This window comes from Phoenix dactylifera, chromosome 5 (genome assembly GCF_051530095.1).
Source record: "Phoenix dactylifera cultivar Ajwa chromosome 5, Ajwa_hap1_PhDact_Kaust_v1.1, whole genome shotgun sequence".
NCBI lineage: Eukaryota > Viridiplantae > Streptophyta > Magnoliopsida > Arecales > Arecaceae > Phoenix > Phoenix dactylifera.
The window spans coordinates 38348611-38369039 of record NC_143194.1 but is presented as its reverse complement, the minus strand read 5'-3'; the positions used below and the strand labels follow the sequence as shown (position 1 = coordinate 38369039).

The 20429-nt window shown below is 38.1% G+C and overlaps 2 protein-coding genes across 3 annotated transcripts; one reads left to right on the top strand and one right to left on the bottom strand.

The window, feature by feature from the left end:
• The first annotated feature begins 435 nt into the window (after positions 1–435).
• LOC103709744 (DDT domain-containing protein DDR4) lies at positions 436–11343 on the top strand. 2 transcript variants are annotated; one of them, XM_008795239.6, is made up of 11 exons: positions 436–972; positions 1086–1196; positions 6976–7062; positions 7166–7203; positions 7296–7377; positions 7618–7724; positions 8019–8178; positions 8254–8346; positions 8498–8618; positions 9423–9465; positions 10241–11343. In XM_008795239.6, exons 1-11 carry the CDS (start codon positions 805–807, stop codon positions 10836–10838), a joined length of 1608 nt encoding a protein of 535 aa, XP_008793461.3. In that variant the 5' UTR covers positions 436–804; the 3' UTR covers positions 10839–11343. The 2 variants fall into 2 exon arrangements, with proteins under 2 accessions (XP_008793461.3, XP_088578895.2); XM_088722769.2 differs by lacking the exons at positions 6976–7062; positions 7166–7203; positions 7296–7377 and having other exon boundaries at positions 681–972; positions 10241–10982.
• Positions 11344–12892: 1549 nt separating this feature from the next.
• On the bottom strand, positions 12893–13390 carry LOC103709789 (transcription repressor OFP14-like). The gene has a single exon (XM_026805682.4). The coding sequence runs from the start codon at positions 13388–13390 to the stop codon at positions 12893–12895; it is 498 nt and encodes a 165-aa protein (XP_026661483.4).
• Between the last annotated feature and the right edge of the window lie 7039 nt (positions 13391–20429).

Genomic DNA, 20429 nt, shown 5'->3' with positions numbered 1-20429 from the left:
ACCCAAGATTTAGATCTTTTCATGCGATCCTATTTGGACTAGTTTATCGTTCAATTATAGCCATTCATGATTCACATGATAAATGGTAGTTAGATAGAAACACAGTAGCATATGAGCAAATATAAGTATCTAAGATCTATCCAGCAAATAATCGATATGGAACTAAATACACGTCCGCACAAGTCCTCACATACTTCTTTTGTTTAAGTCCCGACATTCTTAGGCTAAAAAAATTAAATCTATTCAAATATAATTACAAATATCATGATAGGCTTGTGGTCAGTTTTAATAGATTCGTATTATTTTTATAATTTTTATAAAATTGTGAGCAGAATCTATTTTATTTTTTAATTTTATATAAATATTTAAGGCGTATCTGGTGAATAATTAATGCGAAACTGAATATAACTTTGGCACGTATCCTCGTGAAACCTTGTCCAATTCCCATCAACTATGGACGGTCTAGAGCCCGTCTTTGCAAAAAGTCCTCCCCGATCCAGGTGGGGAGGGGAGAGATTCCCATTTCCCAGCGATCAAGCCTAAAAAAATAACAGCAGTAAAAAATGAAACGAAGAAAGACAAGCTTGCGGCGGGAGTGCCCTCCCATTTTTTCTTTCACTCTTCCATCTTCCTCTCGCCCTCCCTCCATCTCTCTCTACGTCTCCCGTCTCGATCTCCACAAAAACTCTCTTCGAGCCCTCCTCCCTCGTCTCTCCTTTATTCGCCTCGTGCCTCTCGTCTCCGACCCTTTCCGCCTCTAGGGGCCGTCCCACCCAGCGATTTTCCCGCGCTTTTCCATTTGAAATGGCCGAGAAGCGCGGGAGGGGAAGGGCCGCGGGCCGCACGATCTCGGAGCCGGAGGTGGTGATTCTCGACGGTTCGTCCTCAGATCCTTCAATCTCCGCCTCGCAGTTCGCGAGGCTCCGGCTCCGGCAGCGTTGGGAGCTCGCCTCCGTTCTTAATTTCCTTCACGTGAGATTCATCTGTTTCTTTCTTTCTTCTTTTTTTTTTTTCTCGAGGATTTTTTGTTATATTTTTGCTTTTCCCTCCTTGTCTAATAGCGTGATGTTTGGATGTGAACGTAGGTTTTCGAGCCGCTCATCCAGAGCGATGTAAAGATGTCCGCGGAAGAGATCGAAACGGCTCTGATCTCGCCGAACGATGCTTTGGCTCGGATTCATATTGCCCTCTTGAAGGTTTAAATGCCCGTTTATTTACTATCTCGAGAACCTGGATTCCATTCCATGGGATTCTTTTGGCATGCTGTATTATTTGTTTAATGTGTTTTTTGTTTTATTCTTGCTTGTGAATATGAATCTCTCGCTGTTCTATAGTGCATGTTAATGATCCGAGCACATTCAACGTTCACTAGATCCAACAAGTCTTATACTAATTTAGAAAGAGATCGTAGGTTTTTTGTATTTAAACGTATGAATGATGTTCATGCCCTTCAGGGAGAGAACGAACTGTAACTACACAATCCACGTCATTCTATTCTGGATTTTCAACTTGTTTATTTATTGATTGGGAGAATCATAGAAATGGTATGATTTCCCCTGTATTTGCTATCCTTAATTGATACTTAGGGCTGAAATGGTAAAATATCTCCCGTGTATTAGTCATGCAGTCAAGAAACTGCCTAAATTCTAGTTGCTCATGGCTCAAATAAAATGCTCTATAGAGTTGTTTCCAGGTCTGTACCCAAAAGGAAAGAGTTGTTTCCAAGAATAAGCATAAATCATCACAAACAACATATTGGTTGAGGTGATAAATTGCTATAGTATATCTGTTTTGTCTCACCACCAATGTCTTTATATTTTTTTACACATGTAAATTTTTGGATACATTTTTTATTATGTGACCATTTGTGATTACTAGATTTGAGCTCATTTTTGACATAAGAATGGAGCTGTTATTCTATGTAGACACCAAATTTTCGATCTTATGATAGCTAATGCATGTGGATGTATTCAGAGGAGATGACTTCCTTTCTGGCACATCAGAGTGAATGCTATTCATTTCATGGGTTAAATTTTTGAAACGGGAATACTTGCACTTCTCCTACTTCTTCTTCTTCTTCCCTGCTTATTAATATGACTATGTAATTTATGTTTTGCCATGTTTTAGAATGTACTAATCAACCATTTTTTAAAATGTACTAATCAACCATTCATTTTGTTTCTCTTTACATATATAATATAAATAACTTAATTTAAGGGGAGATGATTTTACATACAAGTTTGCTAATCTAACAGCTTTATGCGCTGCGATCCAATTATTATATAAATGCCTCTATATAACACTTTAAACCAGGCTCCCTCTATGGTTGTCGTCTATTTGTACAAATCATGTATGGAAAGTTTTTATGTAAATGCTACAAGACTAATTCATGTAATGCAAGATGCGTACTGATTCTAGTGCATGCTATCTTGCTCGTATAGTTATTTAAATCTGATTTTGATGTGGTAACATGTCCATTTCCTTAATCCATTTTGATATGCCTTCAAAGTATTTGTCTTCTTCACATAGTTCTTTGTATGTCTTTTATCTTGTCAACAAGAGATGGTTGCTCTTCACTTTCTGTTATCTCTTTTACTTTTGCCAATGCTTTCCCCACTTTTCCTTCTTTCTTATTCTTTAGCATCTGCCTATCCTTCTCATTTGTCATGATATGCCTTATCTACTCATGAATCATCCATATTTGAATGACATAGTTTTGGAATTTGAAGAAACCTCCCCCAAACCCAACCTTCCACCAACCTCCCTCCTCCCCTCCCACTCGTCCCTGTTCCCCCCCAAAAAATTATTATTCATTTCCAATTGCTCTATTTGTGCTTGCATCTTTAATGCCTTTTCCAATATGGAACATCATTTACTTTGTGTTTGTGCATCTGTACTTCAAGTTCTAACATTTTCACCTTAAAACTTCTGAACACATTCTCCTTCATAAAAAAAGTCGATGCTTTTATAAACATTATGCTTTCTTTTAGATATAGAGGGCCTACAATTTTTAAAGGCCGTGCCATGCTAGCATGCATGAAAAATGGTTCATTACTTTCTTCGTGCATTTTTTTTGTATTTTACTGTTCACATGCCCAGGAAGAGCTCAACTTGAAGTCTGTAGTTTTGCCGTATCTTTGCATAAATCATAATTCTGGAAGAAAGTATATAATAATTTATTGATAGACAATAGAAGATATGGTGTGATTGTATTTGTCTTCCAAATTATATTATACTTGTATTTATATGTTTGTTTAGGTGGGCTTCTTCATGACATACCAGATTTTCTGAAAATGCAGTCTGTTTATGCTTTTTTTTTTCCCATGCCATTGCTGAATGTCCAATAGGGTGCAAAATCTCCTCGGGTTGAACTGCAGAATATGAGCCTTGCATGAAGGGGCATTATTCAAAAACACTCTTCTTTTGGCTACGAGTTGATGAATGTGCTTTTTTTTTTACTAAATTTCTTTGATATCTCACTAATGTCAGGACAAGTTTGAAAAGAATTGGCGAGATGCAAATTATGCAGAGGCCAACCTTGAGACTCCTGGTAGAATACAGGAAACATGAGAGGACAAAGTTGAAGCCAAGCGATTTTAATTTCATAATCTCTCTTTGACCATATTAACCTATTTCTACTTGTGTTCAGTAAATTATTATGTGAAGCACATTAACAAAATGGTTTATCTTGCTCTGGTTTATGATGTTTTCGCTAAAACATAGGTGAAATGCAATAGTAAACATCTGTACAGTCTCCTGAATATGGAATCTCAAAAAACTTTTATATCTAGTGTCAGTGTTCATGTTTTATTAGTTCTGCAGTTATAGGTTTTAGTGGTATTCAAGATGTGCACCAATTCTTTTGTAAGGTGCAGATTGTATGGCAAGGATGATATGTTTTGGATGCCATCTACACGGTGTGAAAAAAAATTGTAGTTTTATAGATCTTATGGGTTTTGCCTTTGAAATAATCTGTTTTGGCTGTAACTTGAATATATTTTAGATAGAGAGAGATGTGGTCGGAGAATCAGCTAGGTTTGGAATTGTGCCTCTGTCTGTTTATCATGAGAGCAAAGAGGAAATGTCTTTTCATTTATCCTTCTGGGTTGTTCGGACTTGCTGCCAATTCCCTTCATTTCTTTGTGCAGATCCTAACATGCCTTTGATGTCTCAAAAGTTCAAAAAAATAAAGGTCATCCTAAAGGTGCACCTAGTCTCCATGCACATACAGAGCATGTTGGAACTCACGTTAGAGTTACATAGTGAACCACAGACGAAGCAAGAGCATGCCATGCAATTGCCATGACTTTGCTTTAGATGGCAAGTTGTTTGCATGTTTATGTCTTTTAAGGTTGACGATCAATTCTTTAGTGGGTACATTATGCCTCAATGATGAGGATTTCAAATTTTCCATGCGACCAGAGTATCTTTGAAATGCACCTGTAGCTTTAGCCATGATCTAATTGTATCATTCCATGCAATCTTCCATATGGTCAATGCTTGATATCAAATGATCTGGCAATGATTGGAGATCAGTAAGGACAGATTCAACAATTCATCGAACCATCAGGGCATTCCATGATTCATGCATTGAAAGATTAAAACATTACGACTACAAAGACCTAACAATATTCCAAATGAGTAAAATCTACATACACTGATTGAAAGATTACAAAATAATGCTTACAATATACAGATGTTGTTTGATTTCAGAGTTGTCTCTTTCATGTTTTATGTGTCTCTTGGATGTGATAAACTTTTTTTCTTTAATATGCTTTTTGAAAATGAAAATACCTGCAATAAGAATGAATTTGTGCAAGCCTGGAATTAGAATGTTGAGGCTAGTAAAATCTATGGGTAATACTTTTTTGGAGGACCAATGTGATGCTTCAAGTACAAGTGATGCACTTGGATCGGTATTCAATAATCAAAAAATGAGGGAAAGTTAAGAAAACCATGGCCATACTTGCGAGGAAAGATAAAAAACTTGCCTTTTCTGAACATGTACCTGTAGTTTTTGTATAAATTGCAAAGGAGGGATCTGATGCAAAATACATGTGAAATGAGGGTTGCTGGTTGTGGAAATGGTTTTGATAATTGATATGTATCTCAGAGACTCATCCCTCAGTATTATTATCTTCTGCTATAGTAACTCGATGCCGGAAAGTCAAGCGCTCGGGGTCCCCATCCTTGGTTTTTCTTTCCCTCTCTCTCTTTGGTAATTTGTGCATTTTAAGGATAGTAAACTTATGTCAGTGCTGGAATCGCTCCTGTTATGAAAGCAACATCATCCTAACCATCATGGTTAAATGCGTAATAACCATGACAATGACAATTTAGGGAGTAGGGATATGCCATGATTACCGTGACATGATAATAATATCAGTATCTTGTATCGCTGATGCCAATACTTTTGGGAGAATTAAGACATTACTCTCGTGAAATTACAGTTTTTATATCATCGATAAGTATGCAAATTATCATGCATGTATAAAATGGCAATGTCCTAAACTTGACAATTTAACAAGAGGTTCTCTATATTGCTAGTCGGGTGGCACTGCCTGTCTTTTATATGCTTTGTGGTTGTTTGTACCTTCATACAAAGAAAAAGAAATTTTCATGTGTTTCGGAAAAGTGAGATGAAATGATTATAGGTCCAGCCAAGCTCACAAGATTGACACCGAGACTTTCTTAGGGGTCTTCCTAATGGCTTGCTGAAACTAAAATGTGCTTCCCGCAACAAATGCAACCCAGGACATGGATCTTCTTCGTGAATAAGCTGGGTCATGTGGTTGCATGCATCGGACAAACTGCCAAAGTAAATTTTGTGATTTTGAGGACTTGGTTTTTTCAAAATTTGACTACTTGCTGTAAATGTTGTGATGTCAAAAACTTGGCATTTTCAATGTTCAACCACTTGCCAATATTGGAGCTTTAAAATCCTTGATCTGGTACAACTTGTGTAGTGACTGGTAGCAACTGTAATTGTTCTCCTGTTTTATTGTTTCATCTTCTCCATTTCATATATGGTCTTCTTCTAGACAGATCAACTTGCTAGTACTGTTTGGAGTTTACTTATATGCATTTCATTTATGTTACAGTTGACTGTTAGAAAAATCTTTCTTGGTTAACACAAACAACCTTTGGATTCGGTAGAATAAAATGGTGCAAAACAAAATGGCTGAGAAAAGATAGGATACAGGTAGGATAGCAGTTTATCCATATCGGTACCCATTTTTCTTTGGTTGAGGTGGATGAATATATGGATATTAGTTGGATACGAAAATTCATATCCATATTTGTCTGCATGGATGTGGTTGCAAATCAGACATTGAAAGTATGGATATGAATACGGATATAAGTTGAACAATTGAACTTTATGATCGTCAAATCAAAGATATCACTATGTGAAAGGTAAATTAAGTAAATGCCATGTTAATAGTCACTTATTTCCCTTAACAATTCATGAGTGATATATAAGATTATATGGGATTAGAAGTGGAACCGGATATACATGTATGATTTGAATACTTGTCTATCCATATATGTATCTATTTTTCTCTAATGGATATAGACACAGATATAGATATTAGTCAGATGTTCAAATTTGTATCCGTATGTGGATAGATTTAGATATGAGAGTGGGGCAAGACAGGCATTATGTAGTGCACTTTCACCCCTAAATGACATGTGGATACAATTCACTTGGGTGGGCCACCCACCATATATTCTCGAACCAGGTCAAAGCTACATTTTCTATGTCCTGGGAACATAGAAAGCGATTTCTCATATATCCAAGTATGTGAGTTTAGATAACATTACTATTCGGCTACTTTGCTTGCTGGTTATACCTTTTTCTGTATTTTCAAATAAAATAATCATATGGCCTCTTGACTATGCAAACAAGCTGGTAGACATGACTTGTATGTTGTACGTGATGATTACGTAAATTGAGATTGTGTATGTGTGTTCCAGGGGATACCACCTGTAAACAAACATTGTAGAGAACCCGATGCATGGGTCACAACAGTTTGCAAAAAACTTTCTCTGTGGTGGCCATGGGTAGGTTAAAGCTTCATATTTGATCCTAGTTATCTATTTACTATCTTGATCCGACTGTGGGAACTAGGAGACTGCTTGTTCATGTTTCTTTGTCCTCAAGCAGGTTGCTGAGGGAGAGAATCCACTCAAAGTTAATCATGGGTAGGCATAGATGATTTCTCCAACCATTTGAATATTCTTCTATTCTATGTTATAAAGGCTGCAATTACGTGAACACTTTCCTGCTTGTGCAGGGAAGAGATTACAAAATATAAGGAACTTGATCCAACAATCCGTTTGCTGATCCTGAAAGCACTCTGTGAAGTTCGTGCAGATGTAATAGATGTTCCTTTGACTTTTTCTTATTTGATATTTTGAATTGTGCTGCCATATATATTCTTCCTGGTGGTTATTCAAAGTCACCTATTGCACTTATAGTTATAGGTGATCTCGATCAAATGCCCTATCAAAAATTCAGGATTTAAGCTATTTTACATGCATTGATTTTTTATTCAGATATGTACCTTTCTGCCACCTTCTACAAACTTTTGACAAATTTGTGCATGTACCTTGCAGCAAGATGATATATTGAGATACATCACTGATGAACTGAAAGCTGGAACAAAAATTACTGCTTTCCGTAAAGAAAAGATATGCAGCAGTGAGAATGGAGTTAGTTATTGGTAATCTTAGGGGCAATAAATTTTTTTTTTTAACTCATACCTCTCTACTGTGCTTATGCTGTGGAATTTACAGTTATAAGAACATCATACAGCACGCTTTTTGAACTGTAATATTTATAATATCATGCTGTTACGGAAGGCTTGTTATTAATCATATTATAGAAAAGGTGGTAGTTCTGGAAACCATATGCAGATCCTTAACTATTCATGGTCCATACTCCATACCATGCAGATGTGTTATTATCAAAGAACTTACGTGTTCTTTCATGCTGATCGCTTCTTTTTCAATGTAAGGTATGATGGAGATCCAATTATTGGTCATAGGTTGTATAGAGAAGTTGTTAAAGTTGATTTCAAACAGAAGTGGAAGGGGAAGGGCCGCTTAACACAACCAACAATTGATTCTTGCTGGGAAACGGTGGCAACAAATCTCGAGGAATTTCGGGAACTATCGGTAAGATCCACATTTATGTTGTTTATGTACATTTAAGATCTTAATTGTCACATTTTTACCCTGCGGATTTTTCAGAAAAATCTATCATCGAGCAAAGTTACATCCGAAGCTGCAGTTGGGGAGACAATTAAAATTGAAATCATTCCTCTTCTTGAGGAACACCAAAAGGTAAAGACTACAATCTTCTGTTTTCTTAGCTTTTTGAATTGGACTATAAAAAAATTATGGCTATAATCGATCTTCTGCTAGTATTCCCTTGGTCACAGTCAAATTTTGTGACACCACGTTCTAAATTCAGTTCATCTGTTATCATTTACAGAAGAAAAAAAGGGCATTACAAAGACAGCAGAGGCAAGTTACGTTGTTAGATAATTTGCTACATTCTAACTGGACTGGCAGTCGTTCCTGCCGTGAGCGCAGGCCTGTGAGCTACACTTTTGGTAAGACTCGAATCATCTGACTCATATATGAAGGATCAGCCTTTGTCTGAATTGGCGTGCTAGACCTTTCTGGTCTCCATTGAAATGATTTCTTGCCAATTTTGGATGTAGTAGCTTCCATATGCTCCCTGTTTGAGGGAGACTTGTTTATCTGATTTAGATGAAGCATTTTATTTTGCCGTATCTATAGGACAGGTTTTATGAAGGAACCTAGCCAGAATCTGAAACATATTTCATATAACCAATACATTGCACACTGTGATCTCTTGCATATAAAAATAACCTAGGGTTAAAAAACATAGGAGGTAGTTATTGTGATATAGAATTTCAGTAAACAATACATGAATATTTATCTAGTGTCTTTTTCTGAAAATTTAAATGATTATTTATTCTTTTCTTATGTATTTATACTTTTCTGAGCTAAAACCCTGCATTAACTTGGTATGCCGATTGGGAAGGCTATAGATGTACATTTAGTGCGGTTTCATTTTGTTTCTTTTCCCCGCCTTTTATATCCTAGCAACTGTGCATTAGAATACAAGGTTTGGAATTTATTACTTTTGTTGTTTAAGCTGATTCTTTCTATCAGTAGAGCCACCACTATCAGAAGCTATATAAATTCAGCTCTCTTAGAAAGTGAAAATGTCATGTTACTATGTAAAATGTTTTCTAATGGCAAAATTCTTTACTTAATGTGCTGGATGAAGGAAAGTTATCAAGAGCCTTCAGATTTATCTGGGTTTTCTACTTTTCATTTTGTTTCTCATATTAATTCCCTTTTAAATTTTCTGGGTTTATCTACAGATGAATATGATCGTTCCATTGACGAGGCTATACAGATGTCGAAGTAAGTTTGACATACTATCTAATATTTGGTTTTTAGGTTTTTGAATGCTGCTTGTGTTTTTTATTTCATCACAATTTTCATGTTACTATGCTCCAGGATGAGGCGGTTAGAATTGTAACTATCCAGCAAACTCTTAGAAAAAAAATTCATGTTTCCAGACAAAAGGTGGTTGGAACATCAGTTACATGTGTACTTTTTTGATGTATTGCCTTCTCTGCACAATTTTCGTCTTCTGTTTTCATCTTCTGTCTAGTATTGGATATGCCAGAGATGCAGGTCTTTTGCAAGCTGAATGCTTCTAGGATTTAGAATATATTGATATATTCAATAAACGTATATCTTTTAGCTTTCTGTTTTTTAAATATGAAAAGCACAAGCATTCTATGGTGCCCATCTAACAAGCATATCAATGGCCAAACATATTCCACCTTCATCTCTTAAAATATGGTCTTACTGATTCGAACATTTTGTCATGTAATGACACCTTCGTCATTTCAAGGCATGAGGATCTATAAGAAGTGAAAATTTTAGGATGTGATGACACTATATCATTTCAAGAAGCAGCCTGTAAAAGATTTGAAATTCACCTCGCTACTAAGTATTTGGTAAGGGAAATATGATAAGTATTTCCTATCTGTTATGTTGGCATGAAAATATGAGTCCCATATTTATGCTGTCTTAATTTGGAATGGTCATAAAATTCATGGTTGATCAGGTGGTTAATTTCCACAACCATGCCAAAAATTTTAACTAATTTGCATGAATTGTGATTCAGGAAATCAAACACAGATAAATTGCATGAGGACAGGGGCAAGGGAGTAGAGCATGTACCAGGTCAGAACCGCGTGCTGGATGGAACCGTGCATGCAGATACAGAGAACACTACCTCAGATTCTCAGGCTGGCGATGATGACAAGTATCGAGGTAAGATTGGTGGTGATGATGCTGAGGACGATGACTATGATCAGAAAGGTAATGACCATGCTGAGAACAGTGGCAGCAATGATAGTAATTTCGATCTGGGTGACTCCGACAAGGAAAACACTGCTTTTCCAAGGAAGAAATGGCGAGGACACGCTCAGAATAAAAAAGAAGCTAAGCCTAAAGTAGTTATAGGGGTGCGCCACAGTAGAAGAACTGCAGCAAGTGCTGACCATGGCCATCTTGGCAGATTCCACGGAGAAATGACAGGCCATGTGGAGATGAAGAAAAGGGTGAGGCAAAGACCAACTCGTAATGCGGACTATGCCGTTCATATTTTTTCAGAGTCTGAAAATGAGAAACAAGCTGAAGAGGTCTCCGGTACTGAGAAGGAGCCTGTTTCTTCTGGTGATGAATTCCAAGCGGGCAATGATGAAACTGACGATGAATAGCACTTCAAAAAAGTGCTTATCCGTAGACTTCCTGATTGATATCCTCAGAAAATACTTTCCTTACTTCATGGACTAAAGAGCAAAGGGCTTCCTTTGTGTTGTGTCATAACAAGGAAGCCCAAAGTTGTTGACGTTGGTGCTCTAGAAGGGAGCTTCCATTTCGTGGAATATTGTTGTTCTTGAACACTCTGCCTTGTATTTTGATATCCTAAACTGAAATGCTTCTTTATCTGATAGTTATGATGTACTACAATTGATCTTTTTGTTGAAAATACTTTCCTTCAAGGACTAAAGAGCAAAGTGCTTCCTTTGGGTTGTCATAACAAGGAAGCCTAAAGTTGTTGACGTCAGTGCTCTAGAAAGGAGCTTTCATTTCGTGGAATATTGTTGTTCTTGAACACTTTGACTTGTATTTTGATATCCTAAACTGAAATTCTTCTTCATCTGATAGTTATGTACTACAGTTGATCTTTTTGTTGAATATGTATCTTTTTTTGCTGAAAAATGTTGTACATGTCTATGCGGACTATTCAATGGCATAAGAGAAATGACTGGTCAGCACTAATTCCTTTGTTCGGTAGGATGAATGAATGATTTTCATTTCTGTTTAGCATAGGAAGTATAAAAGAAAAAATGAATGATATTTTTATTAAACCATCTTTTTATAAATAATAATAATAATAATAATAATAATAATAATAATAATAATAATAATAATAATAATTATATAACATTTATTTATACTAAAAAAAGTAAGGCAATATATAAATTTATAATCTCTATAATTTATAATTATATAAAAATTACACAAATATTTAATATATAATTTAATTAAATGAATGATTTAATAAATTAATTATATATGAATTCATTTATTTATATATTAATAACTTAAATGATTAATACTTTATAATTAAATTTACATCGTTAATTAATTTTATATAAATGGTTAGCTAAAAAATAGCGAATATATATAGAAAAATAGTAGTAGTGTTAGAGTTTTATCAAAATATTAATGATGGATAATTTTGGCAGCATAAAGACCCATCCCTCATGCTCAGTCCTTCCTTCCATACTATTCTATATCCTTCCAATTTGGGAAGATGCAAATGGATAGGTCAGGATAGATGGATAATCCTTTTTTTTTATCCATCCTTTCTAAATGGGGGCTATTCATCTTTTCAACCCCATCCATCCTTCCTTTCATGATTCCAACCAAAAATAGGGTAAAGTGTACTGATGTTATCTTGAAATTAGCTACCTGGACCAAATGATTGATTCAACAAAAGGTTCAAGGATCTGTTACTCATTGGACTATTCTACTCACACTATTTGAACATTGTGCCAAGGACAACATCTCACTAAATAACTTTTTTTTTTTTACAAAAAAGGAAAACATATTAATATTCGAGATGTACCATTGAAGGCTATAATTCAGGATCTGTTTGGATGATTGTGCTAAAAATTTTATTGGATTCATGGATTGGACCAGTGCAACCAGCAAAATCATAGAATTATAGACTGGGCTAGGCTTATATTCGTAAGTAGCTAGGGATAGCTTTGGAGTGGGCTGGCCCGTATTTCATAGGGAGAAAAAAAGATATACTGCCATTCTTCGATGGGATTTGGCCTGACCCACTCCAAAACTATGTTTAGATACTTATAAATATAGGCTAAATCAGCCTTTAAATTCTATGATTTTGCTGATTGCTCTAGCCTAATACACGAATTCAATAGAATTTTCAACCCAATCATACAAAATGTTTTTGATTGTTATAAGTACTAGGACAGGCCTTCATGGCTCACCAAATTATTAAAAGTTCTTAATTGTTCTTAGTTGCTGGTTTCTCTGGAAATTGTAATGAATTAAGGAAAGCAGTGTATCAATAGTAGAATAAGGAGCCGTTCAATCCCTTCGCCTTCTTTTATCTATCATATCTAAATAGCATCGAAAAATTTCCAGATATATATTTTTTAAAATTGCAAAGAAGCACATGATCGGCATCAAGCTTACCACCGGAAATTAAAAAGAAAAAAAAAAAGAATTTAGGATATCACAGCCTTGGCGACCTGCGGCGGAAACCGGCGGCGGCGAGATCGGTGAAGGCCCGGACGATGTGCTTGTGGACGCCGCGGTCGTTGAGTCGCAGGAAACAGTAGAGCAGCTCCTCCACGAACTCCCAATCCAGCGGCTCCTCCGGGTCCACGTGGCGCGCCTCCACCATCTCCAGCATCGACCGCCGGAAGTCGGCGTCCGGGTCCCTGGACAGGATCCCCACCGCCTGCCCCTCGCACCGCGGAGACAGAGAGCCCACGCTCAGCCGGGCCTCCTCGATGAGGGAGCTAGACGAGCCCGGCTTCACGAAGAACCGCTCCGACGCCCGGATGGGTTCCGGCAGGGTTTCCGTCGACCGCGGCGACCGCTCCGACGCGGGACCGGGCACGTACCTGGAGGTCTTGATGTTGTTGTAGTTTCGTGCGGTTGGGAGTAGTGGAGGCTGTGAAGCGGATTTCTTCCGTTTGGGAAGCGAGAGGTAGAGAGATCTGTGCATGCCTTTTCCCTTTTTTTTTTTTTTTGATTTCTCTGTTCAATCTTTCCTGACCTCCGGATGTAATGAAACGGTTGCAGTGAAAACACTTGGGTTGAAGAGTGAACAGGATTTTGTATATAAAAAAAAATAGTTACGAGTAAGGAGGGGTGCATGAATAAAGGGGCAGAAAGAGAAAGTCAGCTGACTATATTTGAAATTTGAACATATCTTTTTTTTTGCTATCTTTTAGCCTGGACGGATTTAATGCTACAGTACAGAATTAAAGTTTTGAAGATATTTGCGAACGGAAAGGGAGCCAAGAATTCGCAGATGAACAGGGTAAACGGACTTACAGGTTTATAACAGGAATGTAATTTCTTATTGGTTTTATGGGAGAAATAAAATGGTGTGGCTGGCATGGAAATAAGAAGAAAAAATGGTAAGCACTTATTCTGAGATTAAGTGGAAATATGAGCTGAACTGAATTTGAGCAGATTCTCTAGCTGGGGACAGAATTCGGAATATATTTGGCTAAGGGTCTTTTTTTTTTTTTTGTGAGATTTTATGGATAGAAAGTTTTATAGGAGGTGCTTAAATGTGTGGTGGTTATAGTCAAAATTATTATAATTTTATCACATGTTGAGCACGCACTTAAATGCGCACCCCTTTCCCGAGTTCGGGGCTTCACTCCTTGAATTTTATCTTGAATGATTAGAAGCTGCGGTGGTAGCAGTGCCAGCACCAGAGATCCCTCCAATGGCGGAAGCGGAAGAACAGAAAGAGGCGGTCTCAAAACCAGAAGCCGCACCACCTGTAGAAGAAACCGTCCAGAACAAACAAAATGAAGTACTGGAAGAAGGATAATAAGCCTCAGAAGCTCTGGCTGAGTTGCCGAAGCCCAATGAGATCCCAGCCACCTTTTTCGATAAGAAGAGGAACTTGGAGGACCTAGAGCAAAGCCGGCGATGAGGCCTCAGAGAAGAAACCAAAGGCCTCCAGCCCAGGCACCATCTTTCTCTAGCCAAAATATCCGTCTCCTTAAGCCTAGTTCGGTAGCGGCGATGACGATGGAGAAGGCGGTTGTCGGCGAACTAGGTTTATTCTCCAGGGTTTCGGCAATGGTGCTTGGGCTGGAGGGTGGTCCGGAAAAAACCCTAGTTTGGCTTTGTCTTTGATTTCGGATATATACTTTGGCTTAATTATCCGTGTCCACACTCCCATTTGCCGCCTCTCTCTCTCTCTCTCTCTCTCTCTCTCTCTCTCTCTCTTCAGAGATGGCAACGGGAAGGGTAGGTCATTATCGGTATCCATCCCATACTTATCTAGAGACAGGACAATGATAAAGTTGGATGGATCCAATCGGATAAAACTAATATATATATATATATACATATTAAATTTTTTTTGAAGAGGGGATATGTGAAAATTTTTATATATTTGAGTCAAATTTGGAGTGGAATCTACCACTATAGGTATCTGCCCTGCATCTGTTGGGTCAGATAAAAACTGCCGCATTAGAGTCGAGCTTGGTTGGATATCCGATGGAATGAAGTAAATTGCACCACCTAGTCTCCAGCCCACTAAATCAAAGAAAACCAAAACAATTGAAACTTGGATCAATTAGGATGCCAACACTGCAAAACCCTAATCTTGAAGTGATCCATGGTAGTAGGTGTGCCCCAAAAAGGAACCAAAGTCGACATTTTAGTTTGTTAGCATAATGACGGATACTTAACAGGTCAGTGGCTCTGTCTTTGGTGTAGCATACAGTGTGGACCATCGATTGGGGTGGTGTTAATGTTGAACCAATTGATATTTGGGCCTTCGAGGCCGTGCCTCCGCACGGGTGCGTGCGCAGCGCCAGAAGGCGGAGCGGGTGGCAAATATTGTAGGTTGGCTAGTTGAGCAGCCTGAGCCAACGGTAATCATATCTCTCTCTTTCGTACAGGGTAGCAAGTAGTCCATCCATAGCTCATTCCATATATTTTTCCAAGAAAGAAAGCAAACATGCAATGCTACGAAGAAAGAGACGCAGTTTCCTTCTGCAATGACGCTACGGAAAGAGCTGCTCAAAAACGAGGAGGGAGTCATCATTTATTACAGTGAACATAAAGAAAGCTTAATACAACATTTTCGCCTCCCGATATCTCTTGGAACTGCTCAGGAAATGGGAAGAGAGAAACAGAGAGCAAAAAAAAAGGGTTCAAAGGAGCTGCTCCTCTTCAATCAAGAGGACCCAGCTAGAAAATAAATAACAAAAGGAAAAACACGTTAATGAACCAGAAATGTAACAATAAGGGCTACAAGCATCAGTACGTAAGCTATCCCTTGATCGATCGCCTTGCTGTCACTGGTTTGGCAAGGGTGCCATTGTTTGTCCATGGGCTCGCTGCATAAGCACTGATAGCAAGTACGTCACCAGCAGCAGAGCAAATACTCTAATCGACCTCATCCAAGAAGCAGCAGAAGTTGAAGCAGGCCTTTTTCTATCTCGTTTTTTTGAGGCAGCGAGGAGCAAGCAAAGAAGGCTCCTCTAATGGACGTGGGAAGGAAAGAAAGAAGACAAGGTGGAATTGCGAGGTGTTCGCGATGGCCGAGAATTTATAGTGGAAACGGGCGAAGCTTCAACCCTTCCGCAGAGAACAGTGTGCTAATAGAATTCAGAAGTCGTCAGGGTCCTCCTTTTGTTTCAAAAAGAGAGAGACGTTTGGATTCTAACTCTTGGCGCTTACCAAACAAGCAAAGAACAAACCAGTCAAATAATACCAAAAATTCCATGTTGCGGTGAAGTTCATAATCTTTGACAGCAAGAAACGTCGTCGATGGAGACTAAATACAATTAGAAACACGAGAGAAATATTTTCTAATTAGTGGATCTACTCTTCCAACATTTTCCCATTAGCTTAAGTTATACCACGCATTCCATGCGGATTTATTATAAGTTGACGCCACCTACCGGCATTAGTTTGGATTTTAGTGGTATTCCTGCAGATATTTAATATTTTAAAATGCGACGTCAAGTTTGACTCATGCATTAATAATGTTCGGGAGCGTACGAGTGATGGCCGCATTGCTGCCACGAAGAATCCTCGAGGCTGCTAAGAAGGGGCGAGACAAGTACTGTAATTGACTGGGTGATATTAATGTAACCATTTCTCCGAGATTTTTTTGGGGGTTTTATAACAGTAGACTGAGAGCATCTCAACGTTCAATATGGAAGACTTGGTAATATTCTCTGCGGATCTATAAGATATGGTTGAAGAATGACAGTAAGATAAACAACTGTTTTTGAAAAATATCATTATTTTACATTCACCATTGGCCAGGTGATCAATATTTTGTAAGATAAACAACTGTTTTTGAAAAATAGAGTCGCAGCTTTGATGCCAAAACACTTTTGCTTCAAAGCCAGGCTGAATTGGTTTCTGCGCATACTTTCCATAATTTCATCCATATTATCATATTTCAGAGTTTATTGGCTCCTTTAGTATATCATTGTTCGTCGGAGCAGCAAGTTCTGTCTATAGAATTAATGACATAATAAATAGAATAAATTACAAAAATTTTTCTCAGGAACATCCTAGAGTTTCTTTTTCATACCTCTCTTGGAACACAATGAGTTGTTGGGGATTTCTTTTGCAGGAACATCCTAGAGTTTCTTTCTAACCAATTTTGCCAATAAAATGTAAGTATCAATTGATCTTATGCTCTATAAAAAGAGGAGTTGACCCTCTTGCATCTCTAGGTTGTCCACAACCTCTGTAGGAAAGTTGGCCAGCCTCTCCAAGCAATGCAATTGTTGATAGCTAACCAAATATCTTTAGAAGATAGTGAAATGGAATTCAGAGCTCAGTCGTGCAGACATCAACTAAGTTCAGAGGATCATGCGGTCGTCCATGACCATAGAAGCTGATGATTCGAGTTGTGTGCATGCCATGTGTGAATCATATATTCACAATCAAAACACTTATGAAAGGTTTTAAATGGATGAGACCCGGCATTCATTGCTCGCTAAGATCTCGAGACCATTCATATCACCCAATGCAACAACCATATCCAAATTTATTCAAATTCAATCATATATACTATAAATCCAATCTAGACACATGCTACAGTATTTTCTAGTCCATATACACCATAAGCCGAGTCCACTCTGATGTCATATTAAAATTCAAAATCTTAGCTAAAAAAACAAGTCGAAAGATATTATTTAGATTTTTTGGTGCTATACAAGTATCCAAGATCTACCTTATATATAGTCAATATAAAATTAAATATACGTCCGTGTGAGTTCTGATAGAGAAGTAATGGATATATAGAAAGGTGATTAGTGGTGTTTTCAGAAGCTCTGCATCATGGGCAGACAAAATTGGTAGGCCAACCTTTTCTTGTTAAGAATTATGAATTCCGTTGGTCAATAATGCAAGCCCCATGAAAATCTTCTTGTTAGAAGGTGCATTCATGGTATCATCATGAAATTTTTGCACTTCAGCAGTACTTATGGTACCTGTGCTTCGACTGCTCCCATTATCCTCCACACAAACACAAAAGCACCCTTGGCATAGAGAAATAATAGAAGACAGACAGCTGCAGGCTGCCAACTAGCCACAGGCAGATGGAAGCCATCAATACGCCAAAAGCTTCAATCTTTTTTTCCCTTTGGCCTCGACCCGGTTCGGTCTGCGCAGAAGAGCATCGTGGTCTTTCCCACGGACGCCCACCCGGAGGCAGCTGCGCAAGTCGTGTGCAAGACCGAGAAGCCGCTCCCTCTCGGGCAAGTCGGATGGGATCCCTGGCCTACTTTGGGCTACAGAAGGAGCTGAACTTTGAACCAACCGGAGAACAACAAGCCTCATTCCAACATCAAGATCTTTCTGACACAAACCAATCATCTAGCCGTAGGTTCACTTGAATGAACAGTTCAATATAAGAAACAAAGACTTTTTATAACAATGATGAAATAAAAATACAAAGAATGATGAATTTCTTTTATTGAATCTGATATAAAAAAAGAATTATACAAATGATGAATTCCCGAGAATACAATGCAGTTGTTCCCATTAATGGGATTTGTACTGCTCTCCGGTGTGAGAGAAAAATCAATGAATAAGATAAGTAACAAGCAGAGCTACAATCATCAGGGCATAAGCTATCCCTTGATCCATCGCCTTGCCGTCGCTTGTTGGAGAGGGTGCCATGGCTTGGCCACGGGCGAGCTCCATAAGCCCAGACAAGAAGAAGGCGACGAAGAGCAGAGCATACACTTTCACGGCAACCATCTTCTGAACAACCAGAAAATACAACTGGATGAAATGAGTGGAAGGACAAGTTAGCGAGGTAGAAGAGATGTCAGAAGCCTTTGCTAAGAGAGCTGAGAGAAAAGAAGAGCTGTTTGGTAAGAGAGCAGGCCTTCATGTGCCTATATATAGAGAGAGGTTGGTCAGCAGTAAGAGTTCTTTAGGCCACCAAGTTTGAAATATAAGATTACCAAGGAAAAAAGACTGTGGACTAGCAAAGGGAGAACAAGCTTTAGGCCTATAACGATTTGTTGGTTGCAGCCATTGGATCCAGTGCTTTGAATGTTATCATCATCAGCCTCTGAAGCGTCGAAATTTTTCCTACCAATTATTATCAGAGGAGGAAGCTTCGTTGGTCCTTTCGAGAGGAGTGTTATTCTCTTGAATTGACCACGCCGTCATTGGAGACGCCAATTATGAGCGAAGGGTTGGGCGTTCTGACAATTGCATGCCGCGCGTCGACAAATAGGAGCAGTTGGCTCCGTCAAGGGAGCGAGCTCAGACAACCGACCGTTCCAACCCTCCTAAAAAGGAAAGAAAAAACAACTAAGCCGGCCGAAGACCAAACACTCGACGTGCTGACTGCTGACCTCGATATTTGCACCAAATTATCAGCCTCTCACTTCATCTCGTGCATTCCGTTTATTTTTGGTTGCGTTACAATTGAATTAAAGTGCCTGGTACATTGCAGGGACCATGCACAACGAGAATCCTTCAACCCATACGTTATCTTAGGAAGAAATTGCCAAGGTCCGTGCGTATACATATTTAGTATTATATCGATTATTTATAAAAAAATATCTTCTAACTAGCTTTTTTGGATGAGGTATTAGATTGTGACAAATAGTACTGGAGCGGATCCGGCCCATAGCTTATATGGACTAGGAGACATTAATTGCAGCACACGCTTATTGAGACTGACCATGAATCGATCATGATGCTTATGATTAAATTTGAATGGATTTAAATCCTTGGTACGACAAGGATGTCATAGCTTAAACGAGAGAGTATGTGAGGACCTATGTGAACGTGTGTTTAGTCTCGCATTGGTTATTCGTCGGAGAGATCTTAAATACTTATATAGGACTAAGAAATATAAGAAGTACATTCTCACTAGCTTTTTTGGATGAGGTCCTGAGTTGTGACAAATAGTATTATAGTGAATCCGGTCTATGGTCTATGTGGACTAGGGAATACTGCAACATGGGTTCATTGAGACTGACCACAAGCCGATCGTGATGTTTGTGATTAGTTCTACATAGGTTATTCGTTAGGAAGATCTTGGGTATTTTAAAAATTATTTTTTGATTAATTTTTTGGTATAAGATTCTGGATTGCGACAGAATTAATCACTCATAAATGGTGGGGTAAAAATTTTTTCTCCTTTTTTTTTTGACATTTAGGAGGATCAATTTAGCAATTGGAGATCCCAAGAGGACCAAAAGTGAGCCTTTATATGCAAAGAAGTACAAGAATAAGAGGTGGTAGTAACAAGGGGTTGAGGAAAGGGAAGGTGGGGAGGAGGGGGAAGATAGATCGGGACACGAGGTGTTAGTTTTTCCTAGTCCCCTTTGAATCAGGAACATTTTGATTGGAGGACGGCGCAACTGATTTTTTTAATTAGAAGAGGTACACCAAAAGAGATATAGAAATTTTAAGAGAGAAGGCCGCATAACTCAAATTTGAAATAGTTACAAAATAATAAAGAGTTTAATCAATTAACAAATAAAAATTAATAGGTTAATGAATAAATGAGTAATTTG

What these genes read in the sequence shown, in the direction of transcription:
- LOC103709789 (XM_026805682.4), bottom strand. Translation starts at nt 13,390, where the DNA reads ATGCACAGATCTCTCTACCTCTCGCTTCCCAAACGGAAGAAATCCGCT.
- LOC103709744 (XM_008795239.6), top strand. Translation starts at nt 805, where the DNA reads ATGGCCGAGAAGCGCGGGAGGGGAAGGGCCGCGGGCCGCACGATCTCG. An exon ending in TTCATATTGCCCTCTTGAAG is followed by an intron (nt 1,197 to 6,975) that starts GTTTAAATGCCC and finishes TGTGTGTTCCAG; the next exon opens with GGGATACCACCTGTAAACAA. An exon ending in AGGAATTTCGGGAACTATCG is followed by an intron (nt 8,179 to 8,253) that starts GTAAGATCCACA and finishes CGGATTTTTCAG; the next exon opens with AAAAATCTATCATCGAGCAA.